This window comes from Phodopus roborovskii, unplaced genomic scaffold, assembly GCF_943737965.1.
Source record: "Phodopus roborovskii unplaced genomic scaffold, PHOROB, whole genome shotgun sequence".
Lineage (NCBI taxonomy): Eukaryota > Metazoa > Chordata > Mammalia > Rodentia > Cricetidae > Phodopus > Phodopus roborovskii.
In genome coordinates, this window is record NW_026126599.1 from 2,935,633 (window position 1) to 2,960,124 (window position 24,492).

The following is a 24,492-nucleotide window of genomic DNA, read 5'->3' on the forward strand; positions in this document are numbered from 1 at the left end:
ACTAAGAGCTTTACCTGCCCGCCCTCTCTTAAGCCCCATAAACTCTATGACAGGATTGTCAGCCAGCTTTGCCCACGCTGCAAGTTCGTACTGAGAGACGGCCCCGCCCCGTGAGACCAACCACGCCCCCTCCGCGGATTGGTTGCTGTGGAGGGGGCGGGACTCCCCGCGGATTGTGGGTGGGATCAATCTCTGGCCGTAAATAAGGCGCCACATGGCACTGGCTGGTGGGGGCGAGGGTGGGGAGGAGTACGCAGGCGCATCAAGGACGGGCGTAGTCCCGCTAGCTAGTTGTCGCGAGAAGATGGAGGAGGGGGTCGGGCTGGGAGGCGGGGCCGCGCCTCGGGAGGGGCCGCTAGCGGGAGGGGCCGCTAGCGGGAGGAGGCGAAATCGCCCGCAGAAGCGGCAGCAGCAGCAGCAGCAGCGGCAGCGGTGACGGCAGTAGCGGGTGCTAGGTGAGGAGCGCAGGTTCTAGCGGAGTGAGGTGTGCGAGGGATTCCCGGGTCCGGGGTGGGGCGAGGGCTCACGGGTGGGCGACGCAGATACGTATCACATTCTGCCTGGCTTTGGCAGCTCCCACGTGGTTTCGGGTTCGAATCCCGCCTCTGGCCAGCTGGCTTTGTGACCTTGGCCCAGCTCGCACCTTCTCTGAGCCCTCTTCTTGTGAAGCCCTGCAGAATGCGTGGAAGAGGGTGTGGTCGCTTGGCGGATCTCCTTTGCAGTAGAAGGGCCTGACTCTGAGGGGGGACACCTTATCAGTTTTGTCTCTGGCTATTTGGGTGGCCAGGCGAGAAAGCGCTTAGAGACTGGCGTGCTGCAGTGTCCCAACAATACCTCGCAGGATGCTGTCTGTGTAGCCAGTTTTTGCACAGAGCAAGCACTGGCCCCAGTCAGTTGAGCATCCTCCTGTCCCTGAACTTGGCTAGCCACAGACATAAGTGCAGACCCCAGCTCACAGATGGGGCTGAGCATTTCTGCGGTTGCTCCCAGCAGCAGCCTCATGCCTGGTGGGCCACAGGAAGTCAAACATTAGTGGCTTAACAGTAGGACCTATCTTCTCTTTGGGCTTCTAGCCACGAAGACATCGCTGGCAGACCCTGCACATCCGCCTGGCTGTTGCATAGAGAACTGTAATGTTTGCACCCTTCTTAAAATTATTTATTTTATAATCCACACTGCAGTGGGAGCCCCAGGTTGAATGAGAATGTGAACCTCGGGGTGGAGTGGTGCTCTGAGCCTTTGGATTGCTGGGGCTCTACAGTGTGGCTCCAGGCTTGGCAACATGAGTTAGGGCCCTGTGTCTGGGAGTGAAGGAGAGGAAAAAGACTATTGGGAAACTACTGTGGGCAGGGTATGATGCAGAGTTGCCTGAGGCAGAGTGTGGTGCCAGTACTTTGGAGCTGAGCAAGAGGATTGCTGGGAGTTTTGAGGGCAGCCTGGGCTGCATAGTGAGATCCGGACTCTGTCTCAGAAAAACACAAAAGGGCCTGACTGGAATCTTCATGTTTAATTTCCTTACAGATGAATTGCTAGGTTTTGGGGCTGAATTTGCAGGCGGCAATAACTGTTTACTGTGGTCTTGTATATGTGGGTCTGCACCATCAGTTTCCTGTTGCATGGGCAAACCACCAAAACGGGCGGATTGCTGGGAACCATGGGCCCTGAGTAACTCAGGCCCACCTGACTCAGGCTTGCCTGATTTGGTGATAACGTTCAAATGCCACTGTATGACAGACATTTGCCATATGCAAAGAGAACACCAGGAAAGGTGGCACATATTTCTAAGCCTGGCACTCAAGAAATGGAGCCAGGAGTGTCTGCAGCTGGAGGCTAGCCTGGGCTCTGGGAAACCTTGTCTCTGAGAAACTAACCAAACAAAGGGACCCTATGTGTGAAGAGAAGCAGCAAAATGTAGGAGACACTGAGCTGCTGTGCTCATAGGGGTTAGGACTTGGGAGGGAAGGACTAGTGTCATGGCGGGGAGGTGGTCGTGTCCATGTTCGTGTGTGTGTGTGTGTGTGTGTGTGTGTGTGTGTGTGTGTGTGTGTGCAGGTGCATTGAAAGCCAGAGAACAACTTATAGTGTCATTCTCAGGAACGCCATCGACCTCCTGAGACAGACTGGCTGGACTGGAGTCTACCAGTTTGGCAAGACTGACTGACCAGTGAGCCCCAGGGATCCTTTCCTGTCTCTGCCTCTCCAGTGCTGGGGTTATAGGCATGCACCATGCTGGACATTTTTACTCTTGTGGGTTCTGGAGATCTGAACAGAGGTCCTTGTGTTTGCATGGCCAGCCCTTTGCTAACTTAGCCATCCTCCCGACCCTGAAAGGACCTGTTTCTGCTTGAGAAGGGCCTGGATACCATGCCCGAGTTTGCAGCTGAGGTCTGGCATGAGCTAGGACCAGGTCTGTTAGAGGTAAACCCATGATCCTAGAGGAAAGGGCAGGTGAATTTGGGGACTAGGGAGATGCAGTGGGTGTCATGGTGAGGTGTAGGTTCAGCATAGTGGCTAGGGAGAGGGTAAGGAGCCTGAAGTCCCCAAGGGCTTCTCTGGGCAGGGAGGCTGTCCATAGGATGTAGTAGGACTGGTCAGAAGGCAGAAGTAATATGAGTTCTGGGGTGAGTAGCCACTCCACACCATGCTGGGTGCTGGGGAAGCAAGGGATCATGTGTGATCTTTTGATGCTAAGAAGGTGGACATTGTGGACATCCAGCACAAGGTGCTGGGTGCAGGCTTGGAATCTCAGGGAGAACCTGAGGAAGAGAAATGCAGAAGAGAAATGTGAACTTAGCTGGCTGTGCACAGATTGATTCATGGTCATTACCACGTGATCATCAGGGCTGGGTGGGGGCCACGATTCTGTTCTAGGAAGGCCAGGTCAGAAGGTGCCGTGGGTGAAAACAACCTGGTTACTCATGATACTGAAATAAATCAGGAGGGAAAGTGTGTGTGTGTGTGTGTGTGTGTGGTCCTTTTGTTTGTTGCTTTTCAAGATAGGGTTTCTCTATGTAACCCTGGCTGTCCTAGAACTTGCTTTGTAGACCAGGCTGACCTCGGCCTCACAGAGATCTGCCTGCCTCTGTCTCTGGAGTGCTGGCATTAAAGGCCTGTGCCACCATGCCCAGTTCATTATATAGATTTTGAAACAAGGTCTCATGTAGCCCAGGCTGGCCTCATTCACCTCTGTAGCCAAGGATTACTCAGAACTGATCTTACTGCCTCCACCTCCCATGTGCTAGAATTCCTGGCATGAGACTCCACACCTGGTTTATGCAGTGCTAGAGGAAGAGCCCAGGGATGTGTGCATGCTAGGTGAGCAGTCTGTCAACTGAGCCACATGCCCAGCCCTGAACTGTCATTTTAAAACAGCCTGTGTCTTTTCTGTGCAGTATTTAAAAAATTTGTATTTCAGCCGGGCAGTGGTGATGCATACCTTTAATCCCAGATCTGATGAGGCGGAGGCAAGTAGATCTCTGAGTTCAAGTCTAGCCTGGTTTACAGAGCTAGCTCAGGACAGCCAAGGTTATACAAAGAAACCCTGTCTTGAAACCCAATACCCCCCCCCAAAAAAAAGTTTGTCTTTCAAGTATCAGGAAAGCCTATAATCCCTGTACTGTAGAGGTGGAGGCAGGAGCTGGAGATGATGGAAGAGATGGGGGGTGGGGCGTGGAAAGCCAAGAGGTGGAGGAGAAGCTGGAGGACGGGCTGGCTGTGAGTTTCACACCCCTTTAGTGTGTACAGCCCCTGCTGATGGTTGTTGCTGGCCTACAGATGTGGCTGGAAATAGCCTGCCCTCTCACATAATACTTCCTGCTGTTAGCCAGTGAGGTTTCTAAAACTATTTAGAAACTCTGAAACTTTCCAAATGGGAAACAGCAGACCCAGTGGCAAGTGGGGGAAGGGCTGCCCTCAGAGCACAGAGCCACAGCAGATGACGGCATTCAGCCCCCAGACTGCACCAGCCCACCTGTACCACTGGCCTTTCCCTTTAGCCACGAGGATGGGTGATCTTCTCACATCTGGAGTAGCCCAAGAGAAGAGCCCTACAAGTAACAGTGGCCAGTCTCCAGTTGGAACACTCAATTGGATTGTTTCTAAAGAAACTCATAAATGAGCTGGGTGGTGGTGGCACAAGTTTTTGATCCCGGCATTAAGAAGGCAGAAGCGGGTGGATCTCTGTGAGTTTGAGGCCAGCCTGGTCTACAGAATGAGTTCCAGGACAGGCTCCAAAGCAATATAGAGAAACCCTGTCTTGAAAAACAAACCAAAAAACAAACAAACAAAAAAATCAAAAAGCCCAAATTAGAGTAGGGCTGGTGGCTCACACATGCAATCCCAGCATTTAGGAGGCTGATTGGAGGGAGGGGGAGAAGGAAAGAGAATATGAACATAGGATCAGAAGTTCAGGGTCATCTGCTGTGTGTCAAGTAGTTTGGGGTTAGCCTGAGCAACCTGAAAACCTGTCTTAAAAAATAAAAAATATATATACATACATACATACATACATACACACACACACACCTAAGGAAAGATTTAGTAGTTATCTCAGTGGTGACTGTTTTTCTTTTTAACACAGGGTTTCTCTGTATTGCTTTGGAGCCTGTCCTGGAATTAGCTCTGTAGATCAGGCTAGCCTCGAACTCAGAGATCCACCTGCCTCTGCCTCCCAAGTACTGGGATTAAAGGCGTGTGCCACCAACACCTGGCTAGGAAAGATTTAGTGATTACCTCAGTGGTGACTGTGTTTTTTGTGCAAGCATGGGGACTTGAGTCTGGATCACTTACATCCACATAGAAGCAAAGTAAGTCAGTATGTACCCACAGGCTCCATGCTAGCAGAGAAGGGGGAGTGGAGATAGGAGGGTCCCTGGGGCTCACTCATGAGGGAGGAATTCTGTCTCAAAACATAAAGTGGAGAGTGACTGAGGAAGACACCCAGACATCAGCCCCTGAACTCCATGTGCACAAAGACATGAACAATAAAAATAAGTAAGTGAATAGGAAATTCCTGAGGGAAACCCTTGCCCCCCTCGAACTCCATCCTCAGGCAAGAGAGCATTCTAGACACTTGATACACTGTCTAAATGTGTCTCTCCTGATCTTGAGGGTGACTGGCCAGGTTGTGTCCCTATCTAAGGTATTGACCCTAGATAGAAAAAGACAGTTGGAGGGGCAGTGTGTTCCTTGGAGATGGGTGAGAAGAGCTATTGCAGGCAGAGGGGGCCAGAGGACCCGCAGGACGATATGGCCACAGGTGCTCCTGAGCCCAGCAGCTGGAAAAGATGGGTTTGGAGGAGATGGACTCACACTGGGACAGCTGCAGGGGACTTGACACAGTTGGCAGAGTTGAGGCTGGATTAGTCCTAAGAACACAGAAAACAAAGCAAGTGAAAACGCAAGACTGTTATTAGTTCCCGAGAAAATAAACTGTTGTGCGGGAGGGAAAAGAAAAAATAATTATGGTGTCCTGGCAGTCCCAGCTGAGAATAGTCCCCCCATAGCCATGGCAGTGTATGTAAACACGGGCGGCTGTTTTAATTGGAGTCATGACATGCCTGGGAGGGGCCGTAGGGAAGGGGGACACACTGATGTCACCTGCTGTGATTAGCTACTGAGAGCTATTAGGTGCACAGGGAGAATGTCAACCAAAGCCAGGCATCAAATACATGTCAACACTTGGGAGAAAGAGGTGGGGGGATTTCTGAGTTCAAGGCCACCCTGGGCTACATAGCAAGACTGTATCTCAAAGAGGAATGAGGAAGAAGCCATTGTGGTGATAGGGAAAGAGGGAAGGGAGACTGGTTGCTAAGGAACTTGCTGGGTACCATCACTACAGATTGCAGCAGCCTCAGCCAGGCATAGCTATCTTGGAGCAAGAGACTTCCCCTCCTTGGTCAGCTTGTGGGCAGCTCTTGCTAGCTGGCAAAGTTTTCCTGTGTACATTTCCCCCTCGTCATTCTCATTGTTCTCCGTGTCCTGTCTTAGCTCTGGTCTCTTGGTTTTTTTGTCAAAGATTCCAGGCTGACCCTAGCCATCTTTGTCCCGTTTCATTTCTGTTAAGATGTTTTATTCATGCATATGGTTTTATTCATGCAGATGAGTATGTACACCCACTGGTGTCCAAGTGCTCACAGAGGCCAGAATAGGGTGTTGGATCGCCTGGGCCTGGAGCTACAGGCAGGTAGGTGCTTGAAGTGGGTGCTGAGAATTGAACCCAAGTCATCTGAAAGAGCAGCCTGTGCTCTTAACTGCTGAACCTGGAGCTTGCTGCTTTGGCTTGGCTAACGAGCCAGGTCTCAGGACCCTCCTGTCTACACCCACCCCCAGTGCTGGAATAACAGGTACATATGTAGACACATACAGCTTTTTACATGGGTGTGAGTATTCAAGTTCATATCTCCTTAAGCAGCAAGCACTGAGCCATCTCAGCTCCTGTAAAGGAAATTTTAAACCCACTTACAGGTGGTGAGAGTGCCAGTGACCCTTACTTCCTTGCCACCTACTTTCAGAATTAGGATGGCAGAGAATGTTAGGCCTCCTGTCTCCTGCCTCACGTGCACCTCAGTGCCCTGAGCCTTTAGGACATGCTGTGACAAATAAGATGGGTCCTCCCTCCCAGACTGCTTAATATAAGTGGTGGCAGTCTCCCCACAGTGATAGATCTGAGATGTGACAGGTGCTGTGGAGAAGAGATGGCATCTGTGGGATTGTGAAGCCTAGGACCTTCTTTCTGAGGCATGACCAGGAAGACCTTGGGACAAAGTGAGGCTTTTTTTTTTTTTTTTAAGAGATGGGATTCTTTGTGTAACAGCCCTGGCTGTCCTGGAACTCCCTCTGTAGACAAGGCTGCCTTAGAACTCACTGAGATCCACCTGCCTCTCAAGTGCTAGGATTAAAGGCATGGGCCACCACCAACCAGCTAAGAGTGAGTTTTGAAATTCCCCAGAGCATAATTGCCCCAGCAGAGGTACATTGGTGTAGCAGGAGCCTGTCCTACCAGGCCATTGATGAAGGACGAGGAACCTCTGTGGCTGTACTGGAATGACCAAGAGGGAAAATGAGCAGTCCTGTTCACCACCATGGAAAGGGCTAGAAGTGGGAACTCAGGGACACCAGGATTGGAGGAGTGGGGGCCTGGGGACAGAGATGTGTCCTAATTGGATTTGACCACAGCACTGTGGCAGGAAGGTTGGGGGTAGAAGCAGAGACAGGGGCCATGGACATTGGGACAGTACGAGTGAGGGTTGTGAGAGTCTTGAGTGGTTAGAGGGTCGAGGCGGGGAGGGGATATGGGTAGACTTTTACAAGTGAACTCAAGCATGGTCTACTGTTGTTTTCTGCTCTGAAGATGGACCCTTGGCTCTCACACATACTTTACCATTGAACCATGACCCCAACCCCTCATTGGTGAATTCTAGGCAAGTGTTTTACCCTGAGCTACACCCTATGCCCTTATAGGGGGATTCTAGACAGGTGCTCTACCACTGAGCGATACCCCAGCCCCTCACTGGAGGATTCTAGGCAGGTGCTCTACCACTGAGCAATACCCCAGCCCCTCACTGGAGGATTCTAGACAGGAACTTTACCAATTGACCTGTAGCCCCAGTTTTTTAATATAAAAAATTATGTATATTTGTGTATGTGTGCATGCACGTATGTGTGCATACACGTATATACATGCACATGCTTGACATAGTCAGAGGACAACCTGTGGGAGTCAGTTCTCTCCTTCCACCATGTGGTTATCAGAGGTCAAACTCAGGTAGTCAGGCTTGGAGGCAAGTACCTTTACCTGCTGAGCCCTCTTACTAGCCCAATACTGTGGAATACTCCCAACAATGTAACAGGTACATTCTCCTGACATAAATGATGGCCCAGTGAACCTCAGATGCATTATGCTGAGGAGAGCCATACAAGCAAAGCCTCTGTAGTGTATGATTCCATTTATCTTCTAGAAAAGAGTGGAGATTGCCATGGCTGAGTGTCAGAGGATGGCAGCATCTTATTTAATTTAATTAATTAATTAATTAATATATTTTTGAGACAGGGTTTCTCTCTGTAGCCTTGGCTGTCCTGGTACTCACTCTGTAGACTAGGCTGAACTTGAACTCATGGAGATCTACCTACACCTGCCTCCCAAGTGCTGGAATTAAAGGCATGTGCCACCACCACCTGGCTTCATCTTATTTTTAAAGACAGGGTCTGGTGTAATGCAAGCTGTCCTGGACCCCACCTCCAGAGTGCTGGATGACAAGTATGCAGTACAGCCCTCAGCTGGAAATATTAATTGTAGTATACATATGCCAAATTTGAGTCAGTGGCATATTAAACTACACATTAAACAAGGAGAGGGAGTTTTATTCTGTGTCAATCATTCCTCCATAAGCCTGTTAAAGGAAGCTCAGAGAGGCCAGAGTGACTCCATTGGGAAGGAATGTCTTGCCTGCAGAGGATCTGGAGCCCCTGGGGTTCTGTGATAGGGCTGTCCCCTGACATACCTGTGTCAGACAGTAGCTGGCCTCTACTTCACTCCCTCCCAGACAAGTACATTGCTTTCTTTCTTTCACACTCCTATGCACTTCTCACTGGCAGCGGACTCTGTATGATGAGACAAAGAAACCCCCAGTCTAGGTGGGCAAAGGAAATCTTGGTAGTTTAGGTAGGGTTCTGCAGAGAAACAGCCAGTACTGGGGAGTATGTGTGCACGAAGATCTGAGTGTAAAAAATTGGCTAATTTAAGCCCAGCATGCTGACTCATGTCAATAATCTCAGCTACTTGAGAAGTTGAAGCAAGAAGATGGCAAATTCCAGGATTGCTTGACTGCATAGTGAGTCCAAAGCCAGTCCTGGCAATTTATGAGACCTTATATGAAAAGGAAAAGGAAAAAGAGGGAGACAGCTCAGTGGTAGAGCTCCTGCCTAGAACACCCCCCCCCATGAATGGCTGGGGGTGTGGCTCAGTGGTAGAGCACCTGCCTAGAATCTCCCATTGAGGGGCTGGAGTGTGGCCACCCTTCTCTGTCCCCAGCTCCTTGCCCATGTTGATGTGAACAGTGGTTTGGAACAGTCGGGCCCTAACATGGCACCTGCCTTTGGCTGCTTGGCTTGCCTGTGGCATTGCTATGGATGTGGTGGGTGAGAGAAGTTTGCCTGTTGCAGGCAAACACACCTGCCTGGCTATTGAGTTTGGTGTTGAACCTTCCTGGGTTATCCGAACACTTAGGAGCACAAGGGACCCAGGCTTGTGAAAGTCTCCCAGCCCCTGAAGGTGTCTTGCTGAAGGCAGAGCCCAGGCCCCACAGTCTACCTGATGGCAGGTCCTTTTGCTAAGCTGATCCAGCCTGCTGCTCCTGTTGCTTCAGAGCACACGGGGTCTTTTGTTGACTGCTGCTTTGAAAGAGTTGGAGATTTTGGATTTGAAAATAACACCCTTATTTTTTAAATGGAAAATTACTCTCTGAGGTCATTTGTGGTCCCTGACTGTTTTTGGAGTCAGGCAGGGACCATGGCTGTGGTTCTCTGTCCTGCTGCTCCCAGCTGACTACCCAACCGTCACAGACGGCAGCATAGTGGTCCCTCAGATGTCTGGAAACAAGGCTAGACATTCCTAGATCCCAAACCACTTAAAAATTAAGTAAAATAAAACGGGTTGCTGACAGTGCTGACCTAGCAGGCCTTTTCCTTCCTTTGCTCTTGCTCCTTGCAGTCCTATGAGTTGTGACTTTAAAGTGGCAGAGTGGGCCTCTTCAAAGGGCTGCTGTCACAAAGCCCTCTCCTGTATACAGCTGACTCACTTTTGTAACTGCTGTTTATGTGGTTTGTCTGAGGTCAGACATGACAAGAGAGGACTGCCTTGTTGTTAAAAATGAACCCTGGGCTCTCAGACTGGAAGGAGAATGTCTCTGTGGACAGAGTTCATGGGTTTGTCACCTTGGTGTGAATTGTCATGAGAGGTGCTGCAGCTGGCCAATTCTGACCATGTGTGGACTTGGCATTGTTTCACCAAGATGAGTCCAAAGCTGGATGAGGAAACAACTGGGTGTAGCTGTTTAAAAGGAAACTTTAAATGGGGTGTAGCTCGATAGTAGAGCACCTGCCTAGAATCTCCCAGTGAGAGGCTCAGCGAGAGAGTACTTGCCTATTTTGTGTGAAACCCTGAGTTTCATCCACAGTGTGGCATTAAAGAAAACTCTGAGATTTAGTACCATGTCTTACTTCCTATAAAAACTCAGGTAGAATTTGTTGCCAGTCTTATTTTCTTGCATACCTTCATTCCACATTTGTTTTCAAAAAGAAAGTGTGTGTGTATATATATGGGAATTTTTGCCTGCATGTGTGTCTGGTGCCCATGGAGGCCAGAATAGGGTGTCAGATTCATTAGAACTGGAGTTCCAGGCACTTGTGAGCTGCCATGCAGATGCTGGAGACCAAATCCTGGTCCCCTGCAAGAGCAGTAAATGCTCTTAACCGCTGAACCATCTCTCCAGCTCACTGCTGCATGTCTTTAATAAACAGGCCTGTCAGCCCTGTGATCTTTTGAGACATCCTAGTGGGAAAGTGAGCTGTCTCCAACAGTCCACTCAATTTCTTCTTCTGTGGTGCTGTAGCAGACCTGATACTAGAAGTATTTATGGACAGGGTGTGACTGTGGAGTCTAGTCTCACCTGACTTCACAGTCCTTTTACTTCAGTCACCCACAGGGGGAGTACATGGGACACTACCATTCTTGCCTAAAAATTAGTTTTTTGCCTCTCTAATTTCATTATTTTACCTGTTTTCAATTTTACTGATTTCTGCCCTAGCCCTTTGGGGTTTTAGTTTATCTTACTCTTTCTAGTTGTGAGAGGTGGGAGCTTTCACTTATTTATTTACTTGCTTTAGTTTGTTTGAGACAGGGTCTCATATGCATCAGCCTGGACTTGAACTCATGGAGCTCATCTTGCCTCTGCTGGAATTACAAACATGCACCCCCACACCTTGTTGTGTTTAGATCATGGATCTGGGGTCTCTCACTTTCCAATATCTCAGGCCCCGCTTACCTGGTGTCCATGGGGTTTGATGTATTGTGTTCTAGGTTTTCATTCATTTAAATCTTTCTTTTAAGGGCCAAGGTGACTCAGTGGGTAAAGTGCTTGCTGCATAGGTGTGATGACCTGAGTTTGATTTGACAGAATCCACATAAAAACCAGATGCAAAAAGCCAGGTGTGTAAAATGGAAGGCAGAGAGAAGTGGCTGGAAGCTTGTATAGTAAGCATGATGGCTGAAATGAGATGTCCTGTCTCAAAACAAGATGGAAGGGGAGCACAAACTCCAGAGAAGTTGTCTTCTGGCCTCTACCTGTGTGCTATGACATGTGCACGTGCCCCTCCCATACATGAAACCATGCATACATTTTTAAAAGTGTGTGGTCTCTTTTGAGGCCAAGGGTACTGGTGCATATAGGAAAGCCAAGGAAGGGGGATTGCTGACAGTTTGAGAACAGCTAAGCTTGTATAGTAAAACAGTGTCTCAAACAACAAATTTCCCTTTGAAACACTGTCTTAAACAACAAATTTTCCTTTAAAACATTGTCTCAAACAGAAATTCCCTTTGAAACATTGTCTCAAACAAATTTCCCTCTGAAACATTGTCTCAAAGGACAAAAATTCCCTTTGAAACATTGTCTCAAACAACAAATTTCCCTCTGAAACATTGTCTCAAATAACAAATTTCCTTTGAAACACTGTCTCAAACAACAGAAAGTCTCTTTGATATATTGTCTCAACAAAAATTCCCTTTGAAACATTGTCTCAAACACTAAACAATAATAAAACTTCCCTTTGTGGTAGCCCATGAATTAATTTAGAAGTCTGTGGTTTGGTTCCCAGGTGTTTGGAGATTTTTCTATTACCTTTCTAATATTGATATCTTGTTTTTTTAGCATTATAACCAAGTAATTTCGAATGGTTTCAGTTCCCTTAATCATGTCTACATCTGGCCTCCTGTGCTGAATGCTTTGTTGCTTGGAGGTGAAAACATGAATTCAGTTGTATCAGGAAGTGCTCGTGTGTCAGTTCCATCCTGTCCTGTGGTTCTCTCAAGCAAGGCTGGAATGTCAGGCTGGAGAGATGGCTCTGCAGTTAAGAGGATATACTGTTTTGGGAGAAGACTCCAAGTTTGGTTCCCAGTACCCACATCACAAGGATCACAACCACCTATAACTCCAGCTCCAGGCCCTCTGATATCTTCTTCAGGCCTCCAAGGGCACCTGCACTCACATGTAGATACCCACATAGACAGACACACAAATACATGTAATCAAAATCAAATGTAAAGAGTAGAATGTTAAAGTCTCCAAAGATAATTTTGGATTTCCCCCCTAAGTATATGGTAACTATATATGTGCACACACACACACACACACACACACACACACACACACACTTTTTGAGGCAGGGTCTTATTTAGCCCAGGCTATTCTTAAACTAACTACATAGCCTAGAGTGACCTTAAATTCCTGATTCTCCTGTCTCTACCGTTTGATTACTGAGATTACAGACATGTGCCACTACACCTGTTTTTTATGCAGTTCTGGGGCTAGAATCCATGGCTCAGTAGCTGCTAACTGAGCTACATCCCCAGTCTGAATCTTTGCTTTATGTATTTTGAAGCTATATTGTATGATAAATATGTATTGTGGCTGTTAAATCTTTGTGGGTTGAATTTTCTGTGATGATGCATCATCTCTCCTCATCTTGAGTAAGTTCTTTTGAAGTTTTCTTCATCTGATATTAATATAACTGCTTCTGCTTGCTTTTGACTAATGTTTGTATGACTAATATTTTCTGTCTCAGTGGAGAGGAATGGAGAAAGTAGAGTGTCAACCAGTCCTATCTCCCTGTCCTTTGTCCACCATGTCCCCAGTCCATGCTGTGGGGATGGGAGCCATGGTGGACTCTGCCTGCCCTGGGTCTTGTTGTGAAATGGGCAGGAAGTCAGTTTGGATATCCCACCTCACATCATCTCATCTAACCATCTCCTCCTAGCTGTTGACACTGGGAAGAATCAGCCACACCACCATGCTACAGCCACAGTCTCTTGTTCCTATGGTGAGGCTTGGGGATCAGCTCCCTGCTCAGGCCCCTTGACTATAACATGGCACCTGAGTGGGAGTGTTGCACCTCTGTTTCAGTGAAGGGTGGTCTTGGAGATCCTGATATGCTTTCCTGTTGGTGCTTAGCTTAAATGGTATGGGTGTTACTGGACTGGTTTTCCTGTTGCTAGGCTACTGTGAGCATGACCCTGCACTTCCTTGGGGACCAGCTTTGGAACCCGGGAACCAGATCACTTGCCCCTGACCTGGCCTTCAGGTCCATGCCATCTGGACACTCTGTCCCCATGGGAGCCAGACTGTGCTAGAGGCAGGTTGATTTGCTGATGTCCCACTGCATACTGGGGCAGGGCGGGGCTCACCTGCACTTGTTTGGTCTGAGAGTGCACAATGGAAGGGGCTTGAGAGGAAGGGTGGCTTGTGCATTGTATAAACTTCAGCCATAGCCTCCTGGTGACAAATGTGTATGTGTGTGTGTTTGGGAGAGAGAATGAAGGCTAGAGGTCATAGGTCAACCTCAGGTGCCATCTCAGGAACCATCCATCTCAGAATTTGTAAGTGGGTATATGTGAGTGTGTGCTGGTGCACATGTGTGTAGCATATGTGTGGGGGTGTCAGAGATCCACCTCAGGTGTCCCTTGGAGCCATGAACCTTCTCTTTTGAATCAGGGTTTCTCTGGAACTTGAGGTTTGCCCCACTAGGCTTGACAGACTGCCAATGCACAAAGGAATCCTTCTGGAATTATAAGCCCAATCCTCCACACCTGGCTCTTTTTTTTTTTTTTTTTTTTTTTGAAACAGGGTCTCTCTGCATAGTCCTGATTGTCCTGGAACTCATGGTGTAGACCAGGCTGGCCTCCAACACACAGAGATCCTCCTGCTTCAGCCTGGGATGAAAGGCATGCACCAGTGTGCCGGCTACACCTGGCTGAAGTGGATTCTGAGGATCTGACTCAGGTCCTCATGCTCACACAATAAACTCTCTACCCACCGGAACATCTGCCTAGCCCTTTGACCATTTTCAGTTCAGGAACAAAGAGTTTCTCTTTGCTTTGGTGACTCCAACCCAGAGAAACTGAAGCCCCAACAAGAATCAACACATGGAGGCTAGAGGCTGGAGTGCAGACGGGGCTGTTTGGTGGGGTCCCCATGTCAGCAAACACCCACCACTCACGTGTGAGAGGAAAATCCATGCTGTTCCGAACCTCTAACCTGGTGTGTTCTGACCTCTCCAGGTTCATCTCCCAGCACCATGTCCCAACTGTACACCAGACTGAAGTGAGGGGCCAGGTGTGGGCCCTGCCCAGGACAGCATGACCAAGCCTCGGCTCTTCGGCCTGTGGCTGGTACTCGGGTCGGCCCTCATGATTCTTTTGATCATTGTATATTGGGACAACGTGGGCACCGCCAACTTCTATCTGCACACATCCCTATCCAGGCCACACATCCTGGAGCCGCTTCCCACCCCGGGACTGGGCGGTGAGAACGTGTTCACTTCTGGTGTGGATGAATTTTTGGACAGACTGCTTAGTTTGGATGCGAAGCAGAATGACCTTTCCAGAAGAAAAACTGAGCAGCCCCCGGTGCTCGCCCCCAGCAAGTCGGTGTTGAGCCACATGGAGGAGACTGTGAGAGGCTACGACTGGTCCACCCATGATGCCCAGCAGAACCCAGACAGGGACCGGCAGCAGGAGGAGAGGAGGAGCCTGCTGAGAGACTTCTGTGCCAACGCCAGCCTTGCATTCCCAACGAAGGACCGTACTTTTGATGATATCCCCAATTACGAACTCAACCACCTGATCGTGGATGATCGCCACGGGGTCATTTACTGCTATGTGCCCAAGGTGGCCTGTACCAACTGGAAGCGAGTGATGATCGTGTTGAGCGAGAGCCTGCTGGACCGGGGCAGCCCCTACCGAGACCCCCTGGACATCCCCCGGGAGCACGTGCACAATTCCAGCACACACCTGACCTTCAACAAGTTCTGGCGCCGCTACGGGAAGTTCTCGCGTCACCTCATGAAGGTCAAGCTGAAGAAGTACACCAAGTTCCTGTTCGTGCGCGACCCCTTCGTGCGCCTCATATCAGCCTTCCGCAGCAAGTTCGAACTGGAGAACGAGGAGTTCTACCGCAAGTTCGCGGTGCCCATGCTCCGGCTGTATGCCAACCACACTAGCCTGCCCGCTTCGGTGAGCGAGGCCTTCAGCGCCGGTCTCAAGGTCTCCTTCGCCAACTTCATCCAGTACCTGCTGGACCCACACACCGAGAAGCTGGCGCCCTTCAATGAGCACTGGCGACAGGTGTACCGCCTCTGCCACCCGTGCCAGATAGACTATGACTTCGTGGGAAAGCTGGAGACCCTGGATGAGGATGCTGCCCAGCTCCTGAGGTCCCTCAAAGTGGACTCCCAGCTCCACTTCCCTCCCAGTTACCGGAACAGGACGGCCAGCAGCTGGGAGGAGGACTGGTTTGCCAACATCCCCCTGGCCTGGAGGCAGCAGCTCTATAAACTCTACGAAGCTGACTTTGTTCTCTTTGGCTACCCCAAGCCGGAAAACCTGCTTAGAGACTGAGCTCCCCAGCACCAAATAAGCACCCACACTGTCCCATTAAACCGAACGACTGTCCCAGTGAGGCGGTCCTTTGAGGGTAGAGCCCTGGGCCCCTCGGGTTCCCTCCTGGCTTCCTTTCCCTTCTGGTGTGCCAGGCAGAGGATGCCACACCTTTCCCGATGGGAGACCTCGGAACTTCCAAGAGCCTAGCACCTCACACTCCAGGGTTTTGCACACCCCACCCTTTTGCAATCTGGATTTGTTTACTCCACAGCCTGTATTCATGGAACACTGTTAATACTGTTTTCTAAGATTAATATATTTCAGATATATTTAATATGAAAGTGGGAGAGAGCTGGAGTAAAGCGTGGCGACCACACCCATACACTCTTCTGGTTCTTTGGGTCAGGCAACAAGCACTCACAGGGAGGGGCCTAAGGGTCGATGGGATATCCAAGCCTCACCCCCACACACACACACCCCAGAGGGAAGATCTCAAAGCGTCCTCACTAGAGAAGAGCCTAAATTTGAAGCCAGCTGTTTTAGTTTGTTGCTGTTACTAAAGCAAAACACCTGAGGTTCAGTCATTTTTAAGGGCCTGATGCAAACATCAGCACCTGTGAGGCCCTCAGGGAGCTGGCAGCAGCAGGAATGGGAAGGATCTTACCAGACAGGAAGCTGAGTGTGGCTGAGGTCCTTCTGCCTCTTCTGAGGGCTTGACCTCAAGTCCCTGGCCCCTGAGCACAAGCTTCCAACATACCCAAACCATTCCCAGCTACCACGGGCTTTGCCTGTAGTACATTAAAAAAAAAAAAAAAAAAAAAAAAAAAAAAAGTATTTATTTCTTGTATATGAGCAGATTTTGCCTGCATGTTTGTCTGCGCACCACGTTCATGCAGTATCCACAGGGGCCAGAAGAGGGTGTCAGATTTGAGTTTGAGCTGGTTGAGAGCCACCGTGTGGGTTCTAAGTCCTCCAGAAGAGCAGCCGGTGCTCTTACCCTTTGAGCCATGTCTTCAGCCCCAGAGCCCTTTTATGAAGAAGTGATAGGTTTGCAAAGGGTAAGCAGTGATACATCTTTAGGATTGCCTGCTGAAATGGGCTCAGAGGTAAACTGTTGTCAGGTGAGAACCTCAGAGCAAAGCTGACTCTCCATCCTAAGTGTTCTGTCAGATTCACAGTCATTGCCCCAGCGTAGTGATGTTGGCCTGTTATCCCAGCTACTTGGGATGCTGGGGCAGGAAGGTCGCAAGTTTAAGACCTGCCTGGGCTACAGAGTGAGTTCAAGGCAACGGCAGTTGAAACCCTATCTCAAAGTAAAATATTAAAAGAGGACTCAGTGGCCGGGGGGGTGGGGGGGGTGGCCCACGCCTTCAGTCCCAGCACTTGGGAGGCAGAGGCAGGTGGATCTCTGTGAGTTTGAGACCAGCCTGGTCTACAAAGCTACACAAAAGCTACACAAGACAGAGAAACCCTGTCTTGAAAAACAAAATAAATAAATAAAAAATAAAAAGAGGACTCAGCACCTGCCTAGACTCCCCCAGTGAAAGAGTTGGATGTATGGTATTTAATTTAACACACAGGATCCTGACTAAGCTATTGAATTAATACATTGGTATCTGACAAACTAAGGTTGAAGATGTCCCATTAAAAAAAGGAAATGGGCTGGGCAGTAGTGGTGAACACTGTTAGTCCCAGCACTTAAGAGACAAAGGCAGGCAGATCTCTGTGAGTTCAAGGCCAGCCTGGACTACAGAGTGAGTTCCAGGACAGGTTCCAAAGCTACAGAAAAATCCCTGTCTCAGAAAACTAAAACAAACAAACAAACAAATAAAAACGAAGAAGAAGAAAAGAAATGTCATGTGGATTCAGAAGCCAACTTATAGGGGTTGAGGGGTTGGTTCCTTGCTTCCACCAAGTGTGTGGGTTCCAGGGACTAAGCAGCAAGCACCTTTACCTGCTGAGCCATCTCGTCAGCCCAGAGGGAAGGATTCATTTTGGTTCACAGCTCAGAGTATTCAGTCCATCGTGGCAAGAAAGGTGTGGTATAATTCATAGGCTTGTGGGCTGGTATTCTCATCTCTGCCCTCCAGGGCTAGGATGACAAGTACACACTGTCATGCCCGTTTGTTTGTTCATTTCATTGTTCTTCATGAGCACTGGGAATCTGAACTCTGGTCCTCATTTTTGCACAGCAGACACCTTATACATCAAGGCACAGCTCTGGCCCTTTGACGCCTTATTAATACAAAGATCTGGGATGAAGTCTGTCAGTAGCTTCACAGCTGAATGGCTGCTCTGCTGTCCTCCTGCTGCCTTTGACCCCACTGAGTCCCTGCTCCTGGTGCCAGGTAGGTGGGTGCATGGGTGCAGCATCTTACCCAAGACCTTGCTCTCGCCTGCATGGTTCACAGGGGGCACCTCTTCTGTGTCGATCATGGGCTGTAGATCTCCTAGACAGGAAATGACACCTCTGTTCCTGGTTGGAGAGGAGCCACTCCTGAACAGACCTCTGCATGCTGTCCCATCCAGGGTGAGGGAGTCCTTAGGCAGGGCACCTAAGCCATCTCCCGAAACACAAGGTATCCCTCTGCTCAGAGTAGAAATGTGCCGACATGTATTTGATGCTCATGTGAAAAAGCTATAGAAAAACAGCATCCGGGCAGGGGATGTCTCAGTCAGTAGAGCTCTTGACTAACACACACAAAGCCCAGCTTCAATCCCATGGTGATGGGTATCTGTAATTCTAGAACTTGGGAGGTGGAGGCAGGAGGGAGGATCAGGAGTGCAGGGTCACCCTTAGCTACTACTGTAAGGAGTATGGTTTTTCCGCCCGCCGCTTGGTCTTGTCCTGCTGCCACACCACCAGCCCCAATTAACACACAGAAACTCTGTATTTGATACAATGCTGTTGGCCCGGTTACTTGTTTCTTATCGGCTAGCTCTGCCTTAATTATTAACCCATTTCTGCTGATCTATATATTTCTCTTACTGGGGAGCAGGGCACATACTGCTTTCTCCCGACTCTCCATCTTGGCCCCTCCTTCCTCCTTCCTATTTCCTCCTTGTCTCCTAGTCCCTCCTATCTTCCTTTCCTATTGGCCAACAGTGCTTTATTCATTAACCAGTATGAGAAACATATACAGAGTGACATCTCCCATCATACTACTGAGCTTGAAGCTTCCCTGGAATACATAAGGACCTGTTGAAAAACAGGGGCAGTGTGCTGCATACTTTTTCTTTCTTTTTCCATGGTATGCATGTATATGTGCATGCGTATTTTTGCATACTTGTGTGTGCATGCACTTGAATGTGTGTGTGCATTTGGGTGTCCAAGGTTGACGTTGGGAATCATCTTCCATCATGCTCCTATTTTATTCATTGAGTCAGGGTCTCTCAATCAAACCCTGATCTATCAGCTCTGACTAGTCTCACTAGCCAGCTTTCTCTGAGGATCCCCAGCCTCCACTTTCCAAGGCTGGAATCACAGGCATTTAGGAGGTTTCTGGGCATCCAAATTCCAATCCTCATGCTTGTGTATAAACACCCACTGAGCCATCTCCCCGGCCGCACCTTGTTTTATGAGACAGACACTCTCTTACCAGCTTTGGGCTCTGATTAGTCTGGCTGGCCAGTTAGCCCCAGCTTTCTTACCTGTGTTCTGGGGATAAATTGTGGACCCTCATGTTCCCAGGCAAGCACTTTACCCATGGAGCCATCCCTCCAGCTCTGTGTCTGGTTTCAGAATGGATTTTTCTGCCTTTGATGGCACACCTGAGGAGAGATGGCTGAGGGAACAGTTTGTAAGAGACATGCGTGGGGCAAAAAGGACAGTGTTTCTAGATTCTGGTGGCTCTGAGTGTGTGCTCATGGTGCAAGAACTTGGTCAAGCCCATTTCATCTGTGAGAACTTGGCTTGAATAAAATCACACCCCTTTCAGAGCGGTGTGCAAGCATGGGCTGGGGGTAGGTCTTGAGAAGCATCCAAGTGAAGGGAGCACTTTGATTCTCAATCGCATGACTTCCACAGCGTCTTACCTTCAGTGGCTTTTCCAAACTCTGGGTTTTGAAAACCTGGGACACAGATTTACAAAGTTGGCCTTTTAAAGTGTAAGGCTCCACACTGGGCTGCCTTTGAAAACACCCAGTCTCTAAGAGGTTCGTTTGGGGCAGAAACATGCTTTGGTTCTAACACGTTCCAGAAACTTCTTCCAGAGTCCAGAGCTCAAATGTCGATTTAGGGAGGGAGGCTGGTGGGTGTACTTGAGGTGGGAAGGGACATGGTGGCTCTGTAGGGTATGTTCAGTGGCAAGGGGTTTGGTCTGCCCTGTTTTATGTGATGATGGGGCAGGTGTATTCATTTGTGTCTTTAGAACCCTGTTTCCAGGGCGGGCAGTGAGATGGCTTGGTAAATGAAGGCCAAGCCAGATTACATGAGTTCAGTGCCTGGGACCCACATAGTACAAAGAGAATCAATTCCTGAAAACTGTTCCCTGACTTACACACACACACACACACACACACACACACACACAGAGAGAGAGAGAGAGAGAGAGAGAGAGAGAGAGTAAACAAAAACAACCAAACTGTTTCCAGAGGAAACAGTTTGTGTGATCACTGTCCCCCCATGCCCAAGATTCTTTATCTGAGCAGCTGCTGTCCGACCCTGGTTCCCCTTCATGTGACCTCAGCCTGAAGGATGGGTTTCCTTGGCCCCCATGAATGGACCGTTCCCCCCAAAAAGAATGCTGACCATCTACATGACCACACAAGCATGGATGACTCGAGTTTGAAAATTCTGAACTGAGCCTGAAGGAATCCTGTGGATTTTTGTCAGGTGTTCCAGCTGGGGAAATCGAGACCCTGGCCAGGATGACCTACAGAGTTCACGTTGTTGCTACTCATAGTTCTGAAAACACAGCACCAAGGCCCCTGCCACCACCCATCTGCACAGGCTCCCAGTAGGCCCTGTGCTCCAAGTCCCAGCCCTACCTTTGAAGAGCCAGGATAGGACAAGGTAGGGCGAAGAGGCTGCACACAGCCTCAGGCCACCTGGGACAGCAGCCCTTGGATGGGCAAAGTCAGGAGCTGGTAGAGAGGCCAAACAGTTGAAAATGGCCTCACATGCTGGTGGGGAGGGAGTAATGGGCCCCATGATGTTGCCCAGCTTGGTGGAGAGGCTCAGAGCCAGAGGGAAGAGAAAGGAAAACGTTAGCTGCTTAGGAAAAATATCTCCAGCCCAGGGAGTGGCCCTGGCATTGACCAGAGCCCTGCACAGGAGCACAGTCCCTCAAGCAGGGCTCTTGAAATTGTGGAAGCAACACTTCCTGGAGCAGTCCCCACACACATTGGAGGAGGGTGGGCTGGGAGGGTGCTCATAAAAAGGAGATCTGGGGGTGTCACCAGTCCCTTATCTGCTAAGATACCTGTTCTATCTGTCCCCTGAGGACTGCCATTCCTTAGAAGCATAGACATCATTTCTAACATGCTCCCCAGGGACAGAACTCTGAGGCATAACCAAAAGAAGGTTCTGGAATGTCACCCAGTGAGGAGGTGAAAGCCATAATAACATAATAACTCACTCTGTGTGTGTGTGTGTGTGTGTGTGTGTGTGTGTGTGTGTGTGTGTGTGTGTGTGAAGGTTGGATGGAGCTGAGTAGTCCACAAAGCAGTTTTGGAGCTGGAGTCTCCATTGCCCCCTGCTGGTGAGACTTAGGTACTGCATGACTAGGCCACCCTTCACTACTCAGCTGTCAGGCAGGACCAGGGATGTAGTGTTAGTGCTGGGAAGAGGTAAGACACAAAGCTACGAACTAGTCTGGGAAGGTGGTTCAGAGTGAGTCAAGTACTTGCCATGCAAACATGAGGGCCTGAGTTCAGGTCCCCAGCACCCATGCAAAAGATGGACGTAGAGGGCATGCTTCTATAACCCCAGCAGACCCGTGGGACTTGATGGTCAGCCAGGGAGCTCCAGGTTCAATGAGAGAGCCTGTATCAAAAAATCAAGCAAGGATCTAGGCATGCACCTATAATCCCAGCAGTCAAGAGGCAGAGACAGATGGATCTCTATGAGTCTGAGGTCAGCTTGGTCTATATAGTCAGTTCCAGTCCAGTCAGAGTTTCAAAGTGAAACCTTGTCTCAATCAATCAATAAAAGTAAAAAATAGAGAATGTAGGATCAGCAAGATGGCTCAGTGACTGAAAACATTTGCTGCCAAGCTTGACAATCTGGGACACACACACACCCGTTTGTACAGGTGCACGCATATACATACTTACACATGTGTGTGCTGCGAGGGATAAAGAGGAATAGGCTTTCCCACGGATCTGGACGTGGGTATCTGAGGGTGGGTGCACATGCCTAGTTTTTTATGTGGGTGCTGTGGACTTGATCTCAGGTTGTCAAGCTTGCAAAGTAAATAGTCTTACCCATTGAGCCATCTCCTAAGCAACATCCGGAGCCTTTGCTTGAGCTAGATTCCTGTAATAGTCTAGGGAGGGAAGTCCAGATGAAGGGATGTCCTTTGCTGGACCACTGGACTCAGCTGTCTTGGTTGTGATGACTTCCAGGTAGGCAGGGATAATTTTGTGCTGGGCTGTGGTAGGGATGCGCTGCCCCTCGGGATAAGAAGTCCAGCCAGATGGACGGACACATGGGTTCCAGATGTGTCATGATAGAACCGTGCTGTGAGTCACAGCTTCTTCTGCACCAGCAATTGACCGTGCTTCCCTTGAAGCCACCACCCCCTGCAGACAGGAAGGGAGCCTTAATTCACACTCAGAGATACAAGCTTTGTGGTTTCTAGCCCAGCCATTTCTTGGTAGACCCTATCTCTTCTAGGAAGTACCCTGGACTTTTACATCCTGGTGCCTTTCCTAAGATGGTGTCCACAATATCTTCTGGTTCCCGATTGGCCCTAATATGGGTCCAGTCTCAAGGGTTGTGGTAACCTTGGATAAATGCTGAGACATATACACACCTCTACTATCTTCCTCTGGTCATGAAGTCTGTGCTGTCACTTACCTCTTTGTCCAGCCTCTGTTGGAACCCTTGGCCTCCCTGCTGGAATGAAAGGCATTTACTACCATATTTGGTTCTCCCTCCCTCCCTCCCTCTCTCTCTCTCTCTCTCTCTCTCTCTCTCTCTCTCTCTCTCTCTCTTGTTTTACACTCATTAGTGTGTAGGGGTGGGGTACTTACTATATATTGCACTTGTGAGGATCATAGGATTACTTGATGGAGTCAGTCTCTCCTTCCATCATGTGGGCTCCAGGGACGAACTCAGATCTTCAGTTTTGGCTGAACCCCAAAGGGCCTTCACCTGCTGAGCCAGCTCATGACCCCGTTTTCCTTTCCTCCCTTTCTCTCCTCTCCTTGTCCCCTTCCCCCTCCTTCCCCTCTCTTTCTTTTTTCTTAGAAGGGGATACCGGGCCTTCAAAAGCCAATCCTCTGTATTTACCCTCAGCGTATCTTTACACACGGACTGTGGCCACCATACCAGAATTATAACCCTGTGCAGATAGGGAAAGTGAGCCTTGGATAGGCTATGAATTGTCTAAGGCTGTACAGAAGCCACTGCTGAGTGCCCTTAGCCCTGTAGTCCTAGGAGCTACAAGCCAATACTGATGTCCCTTTCCTACTGACCCGAGGGCCTGTGGCCTTTGCTGTGAAGAAGGCAACCACAGCCTCTCAGGACAGGCTTCTACTGGGGCAGGTTCAACTTTGTGAAGAACAAGTAGTGGGTCTCCCTCTGGGAGAGGCCCAGCTAGCTGAGCTCCTCCTGCTCCCCTGAGCCATCCACCAAGGAGCAGCTTTAGTTCAAGGACTGTATCTCTAGCACTGTCCAGTAGGGGGCAGCCTCGACTCAGGAATGAACCTGGTAGGGGGTCACCATTAAACTTATCTGCATGGAGCAGTCACAAAGTTGGCCCCTGGCAGCCCCAGTCCTGACATCACCCTTCCCCGCTCAAAGAGGCAGTGTCTGGTGAGGTGTGGTGGGGTCCCTACAAGCCACCAATGGCACAGGAAGTTGCAGCTCACACCCCTGGATTCCTAGGCCATAAGGATCTTCTCAATAGACTAGGTTCCTGCAGCCAGTGTGACTCTTGACGTTGGTCTGAATGCATTTCCTCATCCAGACAGACTCCCTGAGGGACACTGTTCCCAGAATCCTTTGCAGGCCTGGACCTAAACTCACACCACCTGCATCACTTGCTATCCGGGTCACTGTACAATGCCCATCTTGAGAACTCCAGGGATCCTCTGGCTGGACCTCACTCAGACCTTCAAGCCTGATGGATACCTGCCACATTGTGGCTCATGGATGTCCTCTGAGTATCTCCATAAGGGTGACTGCTGTTATCCTAGAGGCGTGTAAACAGAGAGGAACACACACGACCCTCTCTGGTTTGGCTGACCTGGTCTCTGGCTCAACCTCCAGCACAAACTTGACTACCTGAGGTTGCAGTGGCCACAGGGACACTAGTATTTCCTCCCAGGTGCCTCTGCCAGGGTCTCTGAACTTGAAATCATACCTTCTCACCATGGGACAGCTGCAGGGAGCCCCTTTGAAAAGCGGGGTCTCTTTATAAACCAGAGTCCTCTCACAGGGAGTCAAAGCTTCCTCCCATGGAATTCTACCCTGTGGAATCTCAGAATTACTGTCCCATGGACCCCTCGCTTCCTACTCAGAGACTATCCTGTTTCTGGAATGCTCCATTTCCTTCTTTCCTGAGCCCTCAACTGGCTCCCAATCCCCAGGAAGCTCTCTGGATCCTCCCTGGGCCCTTGAACGGTAACTGTTCTAGAACCTTCCAACCTCTCTGGACCCTGCCTAGCATAGGGCC

At 49.5% G+C, this 24,492-nt stretch overlaps 1 protein-coding gene across 2 annotated transcripts; it reads left to right on the top strand.

Annotated features, from left to right (window-relative positions):
* Positions 1-398: 398 nt before the first annotated feature.
* Positions 399-16,025, top strand: Chst12 (carbohydrate sulfotransferase 12). 2 transcript variants are annotated; one of them, XM_051205233.1, is made up of 2 exons: positions 399-455; positions 14,330-16,025. In XM_051205233.1, exon 2 carries the CDS (start codon positions 14,408-14,410, stop codon positions 15,665-15,667), a length of 1,260 nt encoding a protein of 419 aa, XP_051061190.1. In that variant the 5' UTR covers positions 399-455; positions 14,330-14,407; the 3' UTR covers positions 15,668-16,025. The 2 variants fall into 2 exon arrangements, with proteins under 2 accessions (XP_051061190.1, XP_051061188.1); XM_051205231.1 differs by having other exon boundaries at positions 418-484.
* Positions 16,026-24,492: the final 8,467 nt, after the last annotated feature.